The 20474-nt window shown below is 54.6% G+C and overlaps 1 protein-coding gene across 3 annotated transcripts; it reads left to right on the top strand.

The window, feature by feature from the left end:
* The first annotated feature begins 816 nt into the window (after positions 1–816).
* On the top strand, positions 817–19747 carry GRK6 (G protein-coupled receptor kinase 6). Of its 3 annotated transcripts, XM_049775714.1 has the most exons (16): positions 817–948; positions 5716–5811; positions 6465–6577; positions 6726–6803; positions 6940–7040; positions 7301–7393; positions 7494–7557; positions 7970–8110; positions 8354–8544; positions 9136–9173; positions 9275–9364; positions 9977–10185; positions 10375–10512; positions 17784–17921; positions 17999–18133; positions 18621–19747. In XM_049775714.1, the coding sequence occupies exons 1-16, from the start codon at positions 897–899 to the stop codon at positions 18708–18710; spliced, it is 1767 nt and encodes a 588-aa protein (XP_049631671.1). In that variant the 5' UTR covers positions 817–896; the 3' UTR covers positions 18711–19747. The 3 variants fall into 3 exon arrangements, with proteins under 3 accessions (XP_049631671.1, XP_049631672.1, XP_049631673.1); XM_049775715.1 differs by lacking the exon at positions 5716–5811; XM_049775716.1 differs by lacking the exon at positions 8354–8544 and having other exon boundaries at positions 7970–8103.
* Positions 19748–20474: the final 727 nt, after the last annotated feature.

Raw genomic sequence — 20474 nt, 5'->3', positions numbered from 1 at the left:
CCTGGGGCCAGCCATGGGCCTCTGCGGGTCACCTGTACCTCGGGCGTGAGCTCATCCTCCAGGCCCGGCGCTGGCGCGGCCTTATAAGGCAGCAGAGGTCGAGGGCAGCAGCGCTGCGTGGGTGGGGAGAAATCACAACATCCTGCAGAAGAGGCCAAGCAGGGGGACCCCGCCCGCCACGGTCAGGCCGGAGCCCTGGCAGGGAGCGAGCAGCGGGGGAGAATTGCTCCACGGGAATCCCCCAGGATGGGCCCACGCGGAGCAATTTGGCCGGACACAGGGCCCGAGAAAGCGCGGGGAGCTCACGAGGCCTAGAGTAGCAACAAGCGCATCCCCAGATGAGCGCTCGGCCACCAGCACCCCGCCCACCCACACATACTCCAATCAGCGCGCAGCTCTAGCCATGACTGACGTCGCTTCACCCAATCAAACAGCGCAACTCAAGGGCGTGGCTCCGGAGGCCCCTGCCCCCTCAATCCTGACAGAGGGCTCGACCCTGATTGACAGCTTGGCTATCCTACCACGGCTCAGAAATTCGAATCTAGGCGTTGAGCCGCGGCCGCCGGCCAACCAGAAGGAGGTGTGGCTCGTTAAGTCCCGCCTTCAACTCTTTTGAGCGAATCCCCGAGCAGCCGCTGTCCAATGGGCGGGCGGCGCGAGGATCACCCTCCTGCTGATTGGCCTGGCGAAGTAAACAGGGCGGGGCGAGGCCGGGGCCGGCCGGGGCCCCCGGGAGGAGGCGGGGAGAGCGCGGCGGGCGGCGGCGGCGGCGGCGGCGGCGGCGGCGGCGGCCCGGGAGGCCGCGGCGCGCTCACTGCGAGCCCAGCCCAGCCCAGTCCAGCCGCGCCGATCGCCGTCCGGCCCGGCCCGGCCCGGCCCTCGGGGGGCCGCAGCCCATGGAGCTCGAGAACATCGTCGCCAACACGGTGCTTCTCAAAGCCCGCGAAGGTGCGTGAGGCTGCGGGCCGGGCGCGGGGGCTGCGGAGTGGGGCGGCCCGACTCGCCCTGCATGCACGCCCCGGGCGGCCCCTGCGCACCTGCCCTGCGGGGATCCGGGCCCAGGGCGAGGTCGGGCCTCCGGGCCGGCCGTGTGGCGCCCGCCAAGGGCGAGCGAGCGGGCCCGGGCAGGGGAGAGAGAGGAAGGAAGAGCAGCCCGGGTGGGACCCGAGCCAGGGCAGCGCCTCTTGCAGGCGGGCCTCTGCCCGCGGGGAGGAGATGCCGCCGGGACCGGCTGGGCCCGTCGCCAGCACGTGCCCGCCGTGCCTGGACCCGCACGGAGGTGAAGGTGGCCTGGCCAGGCGGCTGGGAATGAATGGCCGGGCCGGCCCCTCGCTCCCACGGCTCGGGGCAAGGCGGCCCGCTTTGCCCTGGGTTCTGCTGTCAACGCTCCGTGCCTGTGGGACTTTGGGAACAAAGGTGAATGAGTCACCGTCCTTGCTCCCGGGAGGGAGACTCAGTGGGGCGACAGGGCGCGGGGCGCAGGGGAGCCGAGCTCTGGTGCTCAGCACGGCCAGCCAGGCCAGGGGGATGGCGTCTCCGACCTCACCAGTATGGGATCACTGCTGCCTGCCCCGGGTCACTTTCCTGCCTGCTGCTGTCCTTGTGTCCCTGTGCTTCTCAGCTCCGTTTACCCCTTCTGGGTCCCTTCCTGGCCAGCAACTTTGGGGGCTCTGAGGGCCCCCCCCAGTATCCAGTTTTCCGCTTTGTGGGCTGCCATTCGGTGCTCGGTTTTACAGGTGGGAAACTGAGGCCAGAGCCACCCAGATGGATCAGGGTTAGCCCAGGTTCCAGGGCTGCCCTCTGCTAGAGTTTTTTTAGAAAGCATCGAAGAGCCTGGGGGCTGGTCGAATCTCCGGTGCTCTAGTGCCTTAAAGAGGAACTCCGGGCAGACTTGCATTCTTCATGCCGGAACCTCTTCTATCTCCTGAACTGCCAGCCTCTGGGGGCATCCACCCATGATTGCTTTCTGCCTCATCATCCAGCCTGAGGGAGGAGGGGTATGGTGAGAGCCTGGCTGGGCCCTAGCCTTTGCAGCCTCAGGTCTGCAGACCAGTATATGGGCAGTTTCCTTCAGGCAAGAGGCTGGCTGGAGTGTGTTGCTTGGTGTATTTAGTGGGGTGGTGGATATAGTGAATTTGAGAACCCCGGTTCTGCCCCCTCCCACCTGCATGGCACCGAACAAACCATGCTGAGCAACAGTTACCTGTACGAAGAGAAAATGCAGGATTCCATTGGTCACAGAGTCCAAGACCAGGAATTGGCTCTTTCTGAGCTGTTTTGTTTTGTTTTGTGGCCACACCAAAACAGAAGCAGTGCTCAGAGATTATTCCTGGCTCTCCACTCAGGAGTCCTTCCTGGAGCATTTGAGGGATCAATCATATGGGATGCCGGGGATTGAACCTTGGTTGGCGCTGTACAAGGCAAGCAAGCGCCTACCTGCTGTGTTAACACTCGGGCCTCCCTTTCTGAGCTTCGTGACTGCTGGGAATCAGGAAACCTTAGAGAATGTCTCCTGCTGGCATCTAAGGGGTGCCTCATGTCGATAAGGTGTCCAAGGATCTGGGTTCAAGTTCTTCCCTGTCATCTCCAAGGTCCTTTGATTCTGGAACCCAGGGACTACTCATTTTGGAAAACTCCTTATGAGATTGGCATTGTGCTAGATGTGGCAGAGTGGTTTTGGAAATAGTGGTGGGGTCCTGTCAGGAGTGAGAGGCGGCTGGTGATAAGTCCCCTGCTCTATGTCCTCCTGGAGGGAACTAAGCCACCCTAGAAGCCACCCTAGAATTTGCATGTGATCTGCTGTTGCCTTGATGTGGTCAGGAGGAGAGGGAGGAGGAAGTAACTGCCTGGGTTGGGGGCAGGGCGGCAGCGGATGGAGTCTGGGGGAGGGATTATGGGGTGCAGGGGAGGAGTTCCCCTTCTGGCTGAGGGTTTTGTTGCTTACTAGCAGTGAAGCAACGCCTGGGTGCGATGGGTCAGTTTGAGGGGGAGGCTGCAAACTGGTTGCCCAATGGGGTGCATGCTATACTTCCTCCCTTGAGTGGCCACGGTCCCTCAGGCCATCTCTTCCACCTGTCCCCTCCCCGCCCCCAGCTTTCACTCAGGCCACATGGAAACCAGGCCGCGGAAACCAAAGGGGAAACTGAGGCTGGGCTAGGGAGAGTGGTTGCCTATGATGGCCAGCAAGTGGTGGGAATTGGGGTCCAACTCCTGGCTTCTGCCACACCCCCGTAGCCCCAGTGGGAACGGGATTAATGGGCTCCTGTCACTCTCCCTCCACCTCCATGGGGTCTTAGGACCGGAAAGACCTCTGGAAAATTTGAGGTTGGTGAAAAGCCCCAATGATGAGAATCGGAAATTCAAATCCAGGCCTTGTGAGGTTCCATTCTCCACCTGGTGGCCCATGGGCCAACATCTGGCCAGCTTTCTCACATCTTATTTGTGGGTGTATGTCTGTTTTTTGTTTTGTTTGTTTGTTTTAGGACCACCTGGCAGCACTCAGGGGTTACTCCTGGCTCTGCATTCAAGGAATTATTCCTGGCGGTGCTTGGGGGACCATATGGGATGTCAGGGATTGAACCTGGTTCAGTTGTGTACAAGGCAAACGGCCCTACCTACTGTGCTATCACTCCAGCTCCACGTCTGTTTTTCTTTTTTTTTTTTTGGTTTTTGGTTTTTGGGTCACACCCGGCGGTGCTCAGGGGTTACTCCTGGCTGTCTGCTCAGAAATAGCTCCTGGCAGGCATGGGGGACCATATGGGACACCGGGATTCGAACCAACCACCTTAGGTCCTGGATTGGCTGCTTGCAAGGCAAATGCCGCTGCGCCCACGTCTGTTTTTCTTTCACTGTCTAACTGGGGCCCCTCTCAGTGATTCTCAGGCCTCACAGTGCTCAGGGACTTATAGGGCCACAACCTGCAGTGCTCACGGGGACTATGTGGGAGGATCGAACTGGGGGTCACACAAAAGCTGGACACATGGTCTACCACTTGGGGCAGCAGCTTAGCCCCTCAGACCAGGAGATCACATGACAGAGAGGTTGTGCCTGCTGTAGTTGTTTTGGTTTAGGGTTCACTCCTGCCGGTGCTCAGGACTCATTCCTGGTGCTTGGGGGACCTTGTGGGATGCTGGGGATCTGCCACTGGCAAGGCAAGCTCCCCGCCCCGCTGTACTATCACTCCAGCCCCTGTGCCAGCTGGATTTGAACAATCAAAAGAGTTGATCATTGTGGACAGTAGCTAGCCTGGCACCAGGCTGGCATTCAGGCTGGTGCTACTTCTGCTGCCCCTGTTTTAGACACCTGCCCCAGCCACTCTGCCACACTCCCCACTACTCACTGTTGCCCCATCTGGATGCATGTAAGCTGTGTGAAACTGGGTCTCAGTAGATTCCTGGAAACAAGGTGGTGGGTTGGTGATGTCAGCTAAGTAAACTGAGGCAGGTGGTAGGACCAAATGACCCCTGAGTAACATCTGTTTCTGCCACTATATATTGTCATCTTTGATAGCTCCAAGTTAGGCATCTCCTGGAAATAGGGGCTTGGACCCTCCTGTGATCCAGACTATTGTATTTATTTTATTTGGTGTTTGGGTCTCACCTGGCTTTGCTCAGGACTTATTCCTGGCAGTGCTTGGGCGACCATATGGGATGCTGGGGATCAAACTCAGTTCTGCAACAGGCAAGTCAAATGCTCTTCCTGCTGTACTATCTCTTTGACCCCTCTCTTACTTTTTTGTTTTGTTTTTGGGTCACACTCAGTGGCGCTCAGGGGTTACACCTGGCTGGCTCGGGGGACCATATGGGATGCTGGGGATCGAACCCGGGTCTGTCCCAGGATGGCTGCATGCAACGCAAATACTCTACCATTGTGCTATCACTCCGGCCCCTCTTTACTTCTTTTTTTGGGGGGGAGGGGGAGGGGAGACATTACCTAGCAGTACTCAGAGCTTTCTCCTGACTTTGTGCTCTAGAGATCACTCCAGGCAGTGCTCAGGGGACATATTGGGGTGCTGGGGATCAAACCAGTGGTGGAGGAATGTAGGCAAATTTCTTCTCCCTGCCCTGGCTTCTTCTCTTTGGATCCCAAATCTTTGAGGCCTTGATCTAATGCTTTTCACACACAATGCTCTTGATTCTCTTCCCTGGGAGAACATCTTTGAATCTGGCCCTTTGCTCAGCTCCCCAGAAATTCCACAGTCCCTCCCTTGTGGCCTGTAGATTCAGCCCAGCCAGGAGACCCTTGCTGGAGGGGACCAGGTGTGTGTGTGTTAGAACCCAGAGTGATAGTACTGTGGGTAAGGATCTTTTTTGGAACACCATTGACCTGGTTTCATCCCCAGCATCCCATCGAGCCCCCCTGAGCACCACCTGGAGTGATCTCTGAGCACAGAGTTAGGAATTAGCCCTGAGTATAGCCAAGCTGACAAAAAAAAAAAAAGGAAAATGAAAAGAGACCCCCAAAGAGGCAGATCCTTTGGAGGGGAGGCCCGTGCTGAGAGGCTTCCAAACTACACTGAGTCGTGAGCTGGCTTGGTTGACACCAGGGGATGGACTTGAAGGCTTAAAGCTTGTGCTGAGCCAGACGCGAGGGCCTGGGATCTATTCCCAGCCCTCCTTAGCACTTGTGAGAGTGAGCCCTCTAAGCACAACCAGTGTGCCCCAGGATTGGTGGCACTGGCCCCTCACTCAACACCCCCTTTGTTGGCTTCTAAAGGCGGTGGCGGCACCCGAAAAGGCAAGAGCAAGAAATGGCGTCAGATGCTGCAGTTCCCCCACATTAGCCAGTGTGAAGACTTGCGGCTGTGCCTGGGTGAGGCCTCAAGCAGAGAGTGGGGGTGCAGGGGTGCACCCCGTCCTGGGGTGGCACCACAAAGACCACAGAGGGCTCTGGGGACCCATGGGGTTGGGGAGGGCAGGGTCATATTTGGGGTCAGTTCAGAGAGACATTGAGAAAGCTAAGGATAGGGCCTTTGTGAGCCAGACATCCTAACCAGCAGAGGCCATGGCGGGGGCTAGAGCCACTCCCAGATGGTTTGCCTTGGAAGCCCCACTTCTGGTCTAGCCTAGACAGTATGACAGATTGTTCCCGAGAGGGCCAGAAGGACCCAGGCTCCTTTGTGCATGGGCCCAGGATGTACTAGGGCTCCCACTACCTGGGAAGAGGCTTGGTCCCCCGGAAGCCACAACTTCCTCCCTCCTGCCCCAGCCCAGCAGACAGGCAGTAGCAGGTGTGGGCCTGGTGCTCTGGACCGCACCCACCCTCAGCTCTGATGTGAGCCGGGGGTGGCTCTGGGGAAGGGGAGAAATTGAGAATTCAAGGCCCTGGGTCTTTGGGAGAGTGAGTTGATGTCTCTGGTCCTCTCTGATTAGAGGAGCTGCAAACCTTGGGATGAGTAAGGGGGCTGGAGTGGGGCAGGGAAGGCCTAGGAGCCCAACCCCCTGCCCCTAATCTCTGCCCTGCAGAACATGATTACCACAGCCTGTGTGAACGGCAGCCCATCGGGCGGCTGCTCTTTCGGGAGTTCTGTGCCACTAGGCCCGAGTTGACTCGCTGTATCTCCTTCCTGGATGGGGTGGTAAGTGCAAGGCTGGCCCGGCACCCTGCCTCCCTCCTTGCCTCCATCCCTCCCTCCCTCCCTCCCTCCCAGGTTGCTCCCCAGCAGCACCCCTTCTCCCTCTGGTCCAGCCCTCAAGCCTCTGCCTGTTCTCTACCCCCCACTACAGGCAGAGTATGAGGTGACCCCTGACGAGAAGCGAAAGGCATGTGGGCGGCAGCTAATGCAGAATTTTCTGAGCCACACGGTGAGGGAGCTGCGGTGAGGGAGCTGCGCAGTGACTGTGGCTGACGGGCCAGCTTGGGGGTGGGAAGGGGGGCTGGCCTCCCCATGTCCCCCAGTGAAGGTAGTCCCTCCCTTGACCAGCCTGTGCCCATCTCCAGGGTCCTGACCTCATTCCAGAGGTTCCTCGGCAGTTGGTGACAAACTGTGCTCAGCGCTTAGAGCAGGGGCCATGCAAAGACCTGTTCCAGGAGCTCACCCGGTAGGCCTGCCCCTCCCCTCCTGCCCCGGTCTGTCTTGGTCCCCAGGACATGCCCCATCTTCTACATTCCTTTGCTGTGTGTCCTTGGACAGGTTGCTTACTCTCTGGGCAGTAGCAGCTGCTGAGCAAGGTGGATGAGCAAGGAGGGGTGGCCAAGGGTGATGCCTTTCGGGCCAGGCAGCACCTCGTGTGGGAGTGGGGATGCCTGGTCTATGACGCTGACAACCTGGGGCTCACTGGCGGGCTGGGCCCTGTCACAGGCTGACCCACGAGTACCTGAGCATGGCCCCCTTTGCTGACTATCTTGACAGCATCTATTTCAATCGTTTCCTGCAGTGGAAGTGGCTGGAAAGGTGAGTTCTTTGCTGGTGAGGGGTGCCTGGGTCCCCTCATAGGACTCATGGGGCCTACTCAGCTCTCCCTTTCCTTCGCTCCCAACCCCCTCCCCTATAGGCAGCCAGTGACCAAAAATACCTTCAGACAATACCGAGTCCTAGGCAAAGGTGGTTTTGGGGAGGTAAGTGGATGGAGGTTGGGGTATCTGTTTTCCCCCTGAGGGCCTGGAAGTCCTACTCCCACCCTCATACCTCAGAAAGACCTTGATCTGCTCCCCTTTCATTGTGGGGGAAGGGGCCACACCCAGGGATGCTTAGGGTTTACTTCTGGCTTTGCTCAGCAATAATGCCTGATGGTGCTCTGGGGACCACATGGGGTGCCAGGGATCGAACCCAGGTTGATAGTGTGATAGGCAAAATGCCCTCCTTGCTGTACTATCAATCCAGCTACTACTTCTGTTCTTTTGTTTTGTTTTGCTTTTTGTTTTTCACTGGTGGGGCCACCTGGGTGCCAGATATTGAACCTGGGTTCTCACCCCAAGCTTGTGCCCAACCAAATGAACCACATCCCCACACCTTTTGTCCTGGTTCCAGGTGTGTGCTTGCCAGGTGCGGGCGACAGGCAAGATGTACGCCTGCAAGAAACTAGAAAAGAAACGAATCAAGAAGCGGAAGGGGGAGGCCATGGCGCTTAACGAGAAGCAAATCCTGGAGAAAGTGAACAGTAGGTTTGTAGTAAGTACAGTCAGGAGACCCCACCACCTGCCTTCAACTGGACCTGCCCTCCACGCCCGACCCCACCCGTGGATTGAGCCACACCCCTCCCCGCCACACCACGCCTCGGAAATGCCCAGGGTTGTTGGTCTCCAAACCTGGCAAAGGAGCTGGGCCTGAAGGATCCTCTGGGTGGCAGCTGCCAAAGGCGCCCCCAGGCAGCCCTTGAGTCCTGCCTGAGGGCTTGGGTCCCTTCGGCCACAGGTGAGCTTGGCCTACGCCTACGAAACCAAGGATGCCCTGTGCCTGGTGCTGACGTTGATGAATGGCGGGGACCTTAAATTTCACATCTATCACATGGGCCAGGCCGGCTTTACTGAGGCTCGTGCAGTCTTCTACGCCGCTGAGATCTGCTGTGGCCTAGAGGACTTGCACCGCGAGCGCATTGTGTACAGGTGGGCGGGCACCTAGGGGCATGGGGTGTGTGTGTGTGTGTGTGTGTGTGTGTGTGTGTGTGTGTGTGTGTGTGTGTGTGTGTTAGTGTGTGCGCGCGCATATGCGTATGCTGGTTTGGGGTCCTTCACATCCACACTGGCCATAGTAGGACATGCCCCCTCTCTGTGGGACCTCAAATGATGCTTACTCCCTGTGTTCAGCTCTGGGAAACAAATGAATTCCTGGCTCCTAAGTCAGGAGCCCATCGTGGAGAATACAGTGACAGTTAGGCCGGGAAGGTGGTGCCCACTATAAAGCATGTGCCTGGCATTCGTGAGACCAAGGGTTCAATCCTTAGCACCAAAGAAAAGATTTTTTTGTGGTTTGTTTTACTGGTGGGTTGGGTTGGGTTTGGGGGTGCTTGTGCTAGAAAAGCCATAGATGCCTGGGCCTTCAACCTGGGGCCCTGGGACCAGAGTGATAGGACAGCAGGTAGAGTGTTTGCCTTGCACGTGGTTGACCCTGATTCGGAGAGGGGCTACAGGATGGGATGACGCTGTCTGTCTTCCTGACCACCAGGCTTCCAATGACCCTGTCCTTCTCTCCTGCAGGGACCTGAAGCCAGAGAACATTCTATTGGATGATCACGGTGAGTGGGGACCCAGGGTGAGTAGTGGGGAGATTGGGGAAGATGTGGGGAGGATCTAGTTTACCAACTTCTTGGAACCCATCTCTTCTCCCCACTTCCAGGGCACATCCGTATTTCTGACCTGGGCCTGGCCGTGCACGTGCCTGAGGGCCAGACCATCAAAGGCCGTGTGGGCACTGTGGGTTACATGGGTGAGTGTTCATCGAGTACCCCCAACTCCACCTCTTTATAGAAACTTTTCTGAATCGTGAGGAAGAGCAGGAAGTCTTCTCTAAAATTGGGGTGCAGGGGCTGGAGCAAAAGTATCTTGTATAGAGAGCTTGCCTTGCATAAGTTAACCTGAGTTCAATCCCTGGTGTCTTTAAATGGTCCCAATATAAGTCCCACCAGGAATTATTCCTGAGCACAGAGCCAGGAGTAAACCCTGAGCACTGTCAGATGGAAAGAGAGACAAGGAAGAAATGGGGGGAAATGTTATGGAGTTTAGGAGTTAATTTGCTGTGCATGCAGTGACCTCTGTTTGATCCTTTATACCACATGTTGACTGAAGCACCATTGGAGTATGACCCAAAAACCCAAGTAGATTTTTGGTTGGAAATGCAGAGGTGTAGATGCTTGCCTTCCGTGAGGCATATCCTGCTTGGATTTGTGGCACCACATATCTTCTCCCCTCCAATCCTACCCGAGTGCATGCGGGTGTTGTCCAAAAACTCCCTCTCCAAATCTTTCTAGTTGGGTATCATCCTGGGGGGTTCTGAGCCTGGGAGGGTGCCCCCCCCACATCTCCAGTCTTGGCCCCCTAGCTCCGGAGGTGGTAAAAAACGAGCGGTACACCTTCAGCCCTGACTGGTGGGCTCTGGGCTGCCTACTGTACGAGATGATCGCGGGCCAGTCACCCTTTCAGCAGAGGAAGAAGAAGATCAAGCGCGAAGAGGTGGAAAGACTTGTGAAGGAAGTGGCAGAGGACTACACGGAGCGCTTCTCCCCGATGGCTCGCTCACTCTGTTCCCAGGTTCGCCCTAAGCCCCACCCTTAGAGCCCACTCACTGCAGCTGGCCCTGCCTGCCCCATTAGTTGAAGCCCCACCCACAGTCATGGAGCCCCACCCTCTGGCCCTTTTGGCTGCCCCCCATCTACCACAATGGAGGCTCTGCTCTCCCAGAGCCAAGGGCTATCCTGACATGATCCTGCCCTGCCTCAGCTCCTCTGCAAGGACCCTTCGGAGCGCCTGGGCTGTCGTGGGGGCGGCGCCTGCGAGGTGAAGGAGCACCCACTTTTCAAGAAGTTGAACTTCAAGAGGCTGGGAGCTGGCATGTTGGAGCCTCCATTCAAACCTGATGTGAGTGTCACTGGCTTCTGTACACAGGGCATGACCAAGAGAGCTCTAGAAAGGTTGGGTGGCACCATCAGTGTCAACATCATAAAGCCCATATATGATCTAGACTGCAATACAAAAGACATATTTCGGGGCTGGAGCGGTGGTGCAGCGATAGGGCATTTGCCTTGCACGTGGCTAACCTAGGACAGACCATGGTTCAATCCCCTGGCATCCCATAAGGTCCCCCAAGCCAATAATTTTTTTTTTGGTTTTTTGGGCCACACCCGGCGTTGCTCAGGGGTCACTCCTGGCTGTCTGCTCAGAAATAGCTCCTGGCAGGCACGGGAGAACCCATATGGGACACTGGGATTCGAACCAACCACCTTTGGTCCGGATTGGCTGCTTGCAAGACAAACGCCGCTGTGCTATCTCTCCGGGCCCATCAAGCCAATAATTATTATTATTATTATTATTATTATTATTTTGGTTTTTGGGTCACACCCAGCAGCGCTCAGGGGTTACTCCTGTTCTACACTCAGAAATCTCTCTTGGGACTTGGAGAGATAGCACAGCGGCGTTTGCCTTGCAAGCAGCCGATACAGGACCCAAGGTGGTTGGTTTGAATCCCAGTGTCCCATATGGTCCCTCGTGCCTGCCAGGAGCTATTTCTGAGCAGACAGCCAGGAGTAACCCCTAAGCACCACCAGGTGTGGCCCAAAAACCAAAAAAAAAAAAAAAAAAATCGCTCTTGGCAGGCTCGGGGCACCATATGGGATGTCGGTATTCGAAACACCGACCTTTTGCATGCAAGGCAAATGCCTTACCTCCATGCTATCTCTCCGACCCCAGGAACAATTTCTGAGTACATAGCTAGGAGTAACCTCTGAGAGTCACTGGATGTGGCCAAAACAAACAAACAAAAAACCCAGACAAACAACAACAAAAAGACATTTTCAAGCCAGAGAAGTGGCTTAACTGAGAGCATTGGGCCCCACTCTAGCTTCTTGAGCCATTTCCTTGGCTCTCTGGGGAAAAGACTTGGAGTCTAATAATATGGAGCTTAAGGCACTTGCCTTACGTGTGACCTGGCTTTGATTCCCAGAACCCTGTGAGGTCTCCTCAGCACTGCCAGGAGCCACCCCTGAGCACAGAGTCAGGAGAAAGTCCTGAAAACCACTGGGTATGGTCCATAAAGCAAAACAAACCAGAGTACTACCTGGAAATGCTCTGCATTTCAATTTAGGGGAGTCCTATAACATAGTGTGTTCACATAGATGAAAAGCCCCCCAAGTAACTTCATGAAGGGGCTTGGTGTAAGAGTGCTGATGGAAATATTCTTGGGAAAAAAAATTCTAAAAAAAAATGGGGCCGGAGAGATAGCATGGAGGTAGGGTATTCGCCTTGCATGTAGAAGAACGATGGTTCGAATCCCAGCATCCCATGTGGTCCCCCAAGCTTGCCAGGAGTGATTTCTGAGCGTAGAGCCAGGAGGAACCCCTGAACGCTATTGGGTGTGGCCCAAATACAAAACAAAACAATCGAAATATTCTTGGGAGAGGGCAGACATACCAGGTAGTGTTCAAAACAAAAATATTAGAGATTCAGGGAATAGGGTCCAGAGTGGTAATATAGTGGGCAAGGTGATTACCTTGCTTGTGGCCAGCCTGAGTTCCATCCCTGGTATCACACATGGGTCTTCCAAGCACTGCCAGGAGTAGACTCTGAACACTGAGCCAGGAATAAGCCCTGAACATCACTGGGTATTCCCTGCCCCCCATAAAATTCAGAGAATCAGGCTGGAGAGTACAGACGGTGGTTCGAATCCTGGCAGCCCATATGGTCCCCCAAGTCTGCAGGAACGATTTCTGAGCGCAGAGTCAGAAGTAAATCCTGAGTAACCCCAGGTGTGCCCCCCCCCCCATTTTTTTTTTTCAGAGAATAAAGCAAGCTAAATGGTAGAGAGGCAAACAGTAAGTCACTGAAGCATCTGCCTCACACCATCAGAGTTCCCTGTTGATTGTTGTTAGCCACGCTCAGAGGTGCTCAGGGCTGATTCCTGTCCTGAGTTCAAGGTTCACTCCTAATTATTTTGGGGGGACCCTATGCTGGGCATCCAAATCCAGTTCCCCATTTGCACAGCATGTACCTTTCTCACTCTCCTCTCTTGGCCCAAGGCTCTGAGCTTTTGTTGGAGGCCACAAATTTGGGGGCTGCTCCTGGCTGTCCTTGGGTGTTATTCCTTCTTCTGTGCTCAGTGGTGTGCCGGGGATCCCCAAGAGCTGGGGATGCAACTAATGCTTCTTGTTTTATTTTGTTTTGTTTTGTTTTGCTTGTTTGTTTGACTCATACCTGGTAGTATTCGGGGTTTACTCCAGGCTCTATACTCAGGAATTGTGCTCTGGGGACCCTGTGGGATCCTGGGATTGAACCCAGATCAACTGCATACAAGGCAAACGCCTTACCTACACTGCACTATTGCTCCAAACCCCTGTTTGCACACCTGTCTGGGAGCTCTGACCCCTTCGAGGAACTCTTGGTTGAGTCTGAGCATCCCAATTCAACGAATGAGAATGCACTTCTGCAAACACACACAGAACATGTAAGCCCCATGGCCAGAAAGGCAACCCCAGTGAATGCTCCACCTAGTGAGCATCAGATCTTGAGGTGCAGGCCCCCACAAGCAAACAGCAGGTCTGGTTGTCGGGTGGGCGTACGTGGGAGGCTCAAGCTCTGACCCCACCCCCACCCTGTCTTTGCGACCAGAGCATGAGAAAAGGGGCAGGGAAAGGGGAGGAAGAGAAATGAAGGTGGTATTTTTAGATGGGACCGTCCCTGAGGGACCTCAGCTATGAGGAAAGGCATGCCAAGAAGTAGGGTTGTGAGGGAAGCCAGGAGAAGGCAGACGTGGAGGGCCTGGCATGGGGCCCTGATCCAGGACAAAGCCACAGCAAGGAGAGGCGAGGTTAGGGCCCCTGTGCAGTCTGAGGCTCAGGTGACAAGTCCTTTAGGGTGTGTTCAGTGGAGTAGGTGGTATGGGGACAGGTGGGCATTTGCCAGGTTGCCCAGGAAAGGGCTGCTCCCTCCAAGGTGGGGTTCCTGTTAGCCGCACCCCCACCAGGAGTACAGCGCTGCAGCAGTTGAAGCCACACTGAGTACTAGTTGCCTTATGGGGCCGTGGCATTGCCCCTAAATTGACTCCTGCACAATGTTTTCCCTACTTGTCATTTGATCCAGAAGTCATCCTCCTGGGCCCAGGTTAGAAAAAGTGATGATGGGGCCGGGCGGTGGCGCTAGAGGTAAGGTGCCTGCCTTGCCTGCGCTAGCCTTGGATGGACCGTGGTTTGATCCCCCGGCGTCCCATATGGTCCCCCAAGCCAGGAGCAACTTCTGAGCGCACAGCCAGGAGTAACCCCTGAGCGTTACCGGGTGTGGCCCAAAAACCGAAAAAAAAAAAAAAGAAAAGAAAAAGTGATGAGGGGGCGGAGCAGTGGCCCCCTACAGTTAAGGCGTCTGCCTTGCAAGCACTAGCCTAAGACAGACTGTGGTTCAATCCCCTGGTGTCCCATATGGTCCCCCAAGCCAGGAGCGACTTCTGAGCACATAGCCAGGAGTAACCCCTGAGTGTCACTGGGTGTGGTCCCCCCCAAAAAAAGTGAAAAGGGGGCCAAGAGATAATGCAGCAGGGAGGGCACTTGCCTTGCAAGCAGCTGACCCAGGTTTGATCTCCAGCAACCCAGGTGATGTCCTCAGCCTGCCAGGAGTGACCCCTGAACTCAGTCCTAAGAGCACTAAGTCCTTCTGAGCACTGTCTAGTATGGACCAACATCCTCCTGTCCCCACCCCCCAAAATTGAAATCCTCACTAGGAGTGAGAACAGGAGTAGGGCATCACCTTGCACACAGCAAACCCGGACAGACCTGGGTTTGATCTCTAGCATCCCATATGTCCCCCCACGACTACCAGGAGCGATTTCTGAGCACAGAACCAGGAGTAACCCTTAGCGCCGCCAGGTATGGCCCCCAAACAAACAAAAAACCAAAAACAGAGCTTCAAAGTACTATGTGTGGCCCCCAAATCTCACCTCCCACACATTAGAAAACTAATGCCCTGAAGTTTGACTTTACTAAATTTTGTTTTTGGTTGTGCCATACACTTGGACTCAGGGATCATTCCTGGTGGGGCTCAGGGGACCCCATAGGATACTGGGATTGAACTCAAGTCATTTTTATGCAACTTAAGTGCCCTAACAGCTCTACTATCTCTCTAGCCTCCAGTTTGTACTTTTTTTGGGGGGGTGGGGGGGCGGGCACAATAGACCATGTAATGCTGGGGATCAAACCTTGGACTTATATATCCATATCAGATGCTCGATCCTTCTGAACTATCCCCTGGCCCTAAATTTGACTCTTTAGGAACTACAGCTTGCTAATGGGTTGTGGGTCTTAGGGTATTTTGTTCGTTTTGTTTTGTTTTGTTTTGGGTCCACACCCGGCGGTGCTCAGGTTACTTCTGGCTCTGTGCTCAGAAATCACTCTGGGCAGGCTCTAGCGACCTTTTGGGATGCCGGGAATTGAACCAGGATCTGTCCATGGTTGGCCACATGCAATGCAAATGCCCTACCTCTGGCCTATCACTTTAGCTCCAGGGTTTTTGTTTCCTATTTATTTTTGTGGGTTTATTTTTTTTTTGTTTGTTTGGTTTTTTTTTTGTTTTTTTTTTTTTTTTTTTTTTTAGTTTTTAGGTGCTCAGGGGTAACTCCTGGCACTGTCAGTTACTGTCAGTGCTCAAGGGACCATGGGATTCTAGGGATTGAACCTGGGCCAACCTTGTACAAGGCAATGTCCTACCTACTATACTATCGCACTAGCCCCACTGATATGGTTTTTTGGTGTGTGCTTTTTTTTTTTGGTTTTTGGTTTTTGGTTTTTGGGTTATACCTGGCAATGCTCAGGGGTTACTCCTGGCTCTATGCTTGGAAATCGCCTGACAGGCTCAGGAGACCATATGGGATGTTGGGATTCAAACCACCATTCTTCTGCATGCAAGGCAAAAGCCCTACTTCCATGCTACCTCTCTGGCCCATGTGTGCTTTTTATTTTAATGTGCTTTATTTTTTCCTTGGGGAGGGAGGTTGGGGTTAATGTCCAGCTCAGGGGTCATTCTCAATGGTGCTCAGGGTCAACCAGGCAGGTAACTCACTCCTATACAACTTTCTAGCCCCATGATAGCAGTTTTATCAGTTCTATATACGTAATATACATGTATATATTACACTTGTTTTTGTTGGTTTGTTTGTTTTTGGGCCAAATCCAGCAGAACTCAGGTGTTACTACTGGCTCTGCCCTCAAGAATTGCTCTTTCCAGGCTCGGGGGACCATATGGGATGTCGGGGATTGAATCTGGGTCAGCTGCATGCAAGGAAAATGCCCTTCCCGCTATGCTATTGCTCCGGTCCAACAGTTTTATATAATATACATGTCATACGAAATATGTAATTGACTACTTTGAAGCCTGTATGCATATTATATAATGCACTCCTATATGTATATACTATATATGCTATATCATATATTCCTTTAACCCTGATATCCAGATTATCATACAACACACATACTCACACTCACACTACACAGACTTTATACACTCTACTATCTAGGCATATACTATCCAGACTCATTTAAAGCCTGTAACTTGAGGGCCAAAGTGATGGTATAGTGAGCATTGAGTAAGCTGGCCTTGCATGCGCCCAACTCGGGCTTGATTCCTAATACCTCATATGGTCCCCTGAGCCCACCAAGAGTGATCCCTGGCCAGAGCCACAAGTAACCACTGAGCACCTCAGGTGTGGCCCCCCAAAACCAAAATAAATAAAACTTGCAACTCAATGGCATTGAGGCTAAAATGACCCAGAGTTTTAGAACTTCTCTTTTGCGGGGAGTGATGCTCAAAGGCTACTCCTGTCTTTGCACTCTGAGGGGACCCTATGGGATGTCGAGGATGAACACGTGGGATAGCCACCTGCAAGGCAAGTGCCCTCCCTCCCTCCAGCTTCGCAACAGGACTCCTTAGCAGTGTTTTGGGTCTGGGGGCATCATGGGATCCCTAGCTTGCAGCCTCAGGGAGAAGGGTGCACCTTATTTAGGAAAGGTGGGGCACCCAGTTTCTGGGCCCACCCCAAAGAAGGCTATAGGGGACCCAGCTAGGCTCCCACATGACCCTGAAGTCTGTGCTGTATCTGTATCTGAGCATAAGTCTGTATGTATCTGGGGCTGGAGAGATAGCACAGCGGTAGGGCGTTTGCCATGCACACAGCCAATCCAGGACAGAAGGTGGTTTGAATCCCGGCATCCCTTATGGTCCCCTGAGCCTGCCAGGAGTGTCTTCTGAGCGCCGCCAGGTGTGGCCCAAAAACAAACAAAAAAATTCTGTATGTATCTGTCTTCAGGGGTCTTCATCGTGTCTGTGGAAGTGTCTCTGCCTGTTTGGTGTGTATTTGTGTCATTGTGCACAATGTGTGTGTCTCTCTGCCTCTCTCTGGTGTCTGTATGTGTGCTGCTAGGAACTGTGTATCTTTGTGTGTATGTGCATTTCTGTGTCTATATTTGCATGCATGCATATATGTACACAGTATGTGTATCTACATTTATCTGTGTCTTTTTTTTTTTTTTTTTTTGGTTTTTGGGCCACACCCGGTAACGCTCAGGGGTTACTCCTGGCTATGTGCTCAGAAGTTGCTCCTGGCTTGGGGGACCATATGGGACGCGGGGGGATCGAACCGAGGTCCATCCAAGGTTAGTGCAGGCAAGGCAGGCACCTTACCTTTAGCGCCACCGCCTGGCCCCTATCTGTGTCTTTTTGTTTGTTTTTTGGACCATGCAGCAGTGTTCAGGCTGATTTTTGGATGACAGAATGACACTTGGTAGTGCTCAGGGAACCGTATGGGATACCTGGGATTGAAACAGGGTCTGCTGCATTCTAGGCTAGTGCCCTTCCTGCTGCAGTATGGCTCAAGCCCTGGTGTTTGTGTCTGTGTAATTGTGAGACTAGATCTCTAAGATTTGCTCTATCTATATATGCATGTGAGGGATTTTGTTTATTTGTTTGCTGGCTTTTTGCGACATACTTAGCGAAGCTCAGGGGTTTCTCAGGAATTACTTCTGGCAGTGCTTGGGAGACCATGTGGGACGCCAAGATCGAGTCCGGGTTAGCTACGTACAAGGCATGTATCTGCAAACCTGGATCTGTACCCCTGAGCCCTCTGACACCGTCCCCGCTGTCCTTCGCCCCCACAGCCTCAGGCCATTTATTGTAAGGATGTCCTGGACATCGAGCAGTTTTCCACTGTGAAGGGTGTGGAGCTGGAGCCCGCTGACCAGGACTTCTACCAGAAGTTCGCCACGGGCAGTGTGCCCATTCCCTGGCAAAATGAGGTGGGTGCAATCTTCTGTGGGGGAGTCCTCAGTACTGGGGAGAGGCTGACACTCTGACAGCTGTGGGTCCTGCACAGATGGTGGAAACCGAGTGCTTCCAGGAGCTGAATGTCTTCGGACTGGATGGCTCTGTACCTCCAGATCTGGATTGGAAGGGTCTGCCACCAGCAGCCCCCAAGAAGGGCCTGCTACAGAGACTCTTCAGCCGCCAGGTAACCGACACCCCCTTGCAGATTCCCAACAAACACATTCACACAGACCTGGCTGCAGGGGATGGTGGGTGAGAGGCGAGACCAACCACCTTCACTGGCCAAGGGCAACCTCCCTGGGTGCCCAGAGGGCTTGGCCTCATTCCTCTCCTGCCCCTCACATCAGGCTGGGCTCATGGCCTCTTTTCTCTTTCCAGAGGTGAGAGCACCCACGTCTCGTGGGGTGGCTTTGCTGCCGGGCCTGGGGAGCACCCCCCACCCCCAGGCAGCCCTTCCATGGCAGAGGCAAGATGCGGGTGGAAGAAATCTGGTGTCTGCCCCGTTTCCCAGGACAGTTTCCCTGCACCTGCCCCTCCCGCACCTGCATCCGGCCCCTCCAGGCTTCTGGCGTGGCAAAGCTGGCTGGACCCCACTGGCTCTTTTCGCCCATGGTGTGAGCTAACAGGGCATGCTCTCCTTTCTCTTCCTCCATGTCTCCCCGCCCCTCCAGGATTGCTGTGCCAACTGCAGCGACAGTGAGGATGAGCTCCCGGCCCGCCTCGAGCTCCCCACACACCTCGAGCTCCCTACCCGCCTCTAGCCCCCCGACTTGAAAACACCCTTTTTGCCCCCCACCCATGGTGGCAGTGCCAGCGACACCATGTGCCATCAGCACTTTGGCACAGCGCAGCGTGCCAGGAGTGCCAGGGGCTGTGCCAGCGATGGACCCCATGGATGGGAGTCTAAGCGGGTGCCAGCTGCAGCTGTGCTCCCTCAACCCCCTGTCCACCGACGCCTTCTGCTCTGAGCTCAGCTAAGGCAGGAGCGCCCCTTGGTCTCCCTCTCGCTCTCGTGTGGCACAGACACAGATGAGCAATTAGAGAAGTAAGCGCAGCGTTCACAGTACCTGCTCCAGAGCTGGGCCGGGGACCAACAAGGCCCAGTCAAGGCTCCCCCAAACACCCTGAGGCCAGTTGGAGCCCTAGCACTGTGCTCCCTATATCCTGACTCCAAACTCGTGCCTCGCCCTGGTCTTCTGGATTCTGGGGGGTCCCCGCATCCCATTCTGAGGTTCTCTGCTGGAGCCGTAGGTTGTCTGTCAGCCTCCCCCCAAGGCCTTTACCAAAGTGGGACCGAAACGAGGCTGCCCTGGCACCTGCACCCCCCCATTGCCAGCTGCCCCCACAGGGCTTAACTTCTGCCATCCAATTCCAGGATGCTGTGTCCCCCACACCAGGCCCCACCCTCAAGATGCTTCTTCCTGGAATGGGGACAGGGCATCCCTATTGCTCCCCTCCAACATTCCAGAAGCCTCTCCTATCCCTAGACACTCGTGCCCAGCAATACTCCAGCCCTCCCTGTGCAGGTGTCTGTGCTGTGGGTGTGCGTGCTAGTGTGTGAGTGAGGAGTGCGTGAGGGGGTGCATCAGGCTGAAGCCACCTCCCAGCCTTGATCCTCCGACTGTGAAAGTCCCTCTACTTTGTGTGAGGGTCCAGTGGGAACCCAGGGCCCGGGTTTCGTTTCATTTGTTGTTGTTATTTGTTATTTGTTAGTTTGCATATTTAAAGCCAATTTTTTCTTACTCTGTGTTGTGCTGGAAACTGCCGTGCGTCTGTGTGAATATAGTTGGAGCACAAAGCTGTACCCCAAGCCCTGCCTGCCTTTCTTGCTCCTGGGGCCACCCTACCTTGTTGTCCAAGTTGCCTGCCCCCCCAGTCAGCTGGAAGCAGGGAAGGAATTCACGAGTTCCTGTTCTTGGGTCACCTTTCCAGGGGATTCTCTGATCCCCAAGTGAGATGAAGCTTGGTTCACACTGCCCCCCACAAACACACTGTGGGTTCAGCCAGCTGTATTAGGGAGGTGTCCCCACAGGGGACAGGAGAATTGGTGGGAGGTGCCATAGGAAACCCTACTTGGTTGCTCTGGTCTGTCTCTCTGTTCTGATCTGAGTAGGCAAAGGACCAGAGATGGTTCAGCCGGAAGGGTGCTTGCCTTACACGTGGCTGAGGATGTTTGATCCCTAGCATCCTATATGTTTCCCCCAGGTCGCCAGGAGTAATCCGTGAATAGCACCCAGTGTGGCCAAAGAAAAAAGTAAAAAAACACCCTGGGGCTGGAGAGCTACATGCTGGCTTTGATCTCCATCCCATATGGTCCCTTGAAGCTGACTTCACTTAGGAGTGATTCCTGAGTGCAGATCCAGGAGTAAACCCTAACATTGCTGGGTGTCACCCACAAACAAAAGCATCCCTGGAGGACTTGCATTCAGCCAACCCAGTTTCAGTCCAGTGTGCCCCATATGGTTCGTTCCCCAAGCACTGCCTGGAGTGGTTTCTGAGCGTAGATCCAGGAGTCACCCATAAGG

This window comes from Suncus etruscus, chromosome 6, assembly GCF_024139225.1.
Source record: "Suncus etruscus isolate mSunEtr1 chromosome 6, mSunEtr1.pri.cur, whole genome shotgun sequence".
Lineage (NCBI taxonomy): Eukaryota > Metazoa > Chordata > Mammalia > Eulipotyphla > Soricidae > Suncus > Suncus etruscus.
The sequence above is the reverse complement of the archived record's forward strand: the minus strand, read 5'-3'. Positions and strand labels throughout refer to the sequence as shown.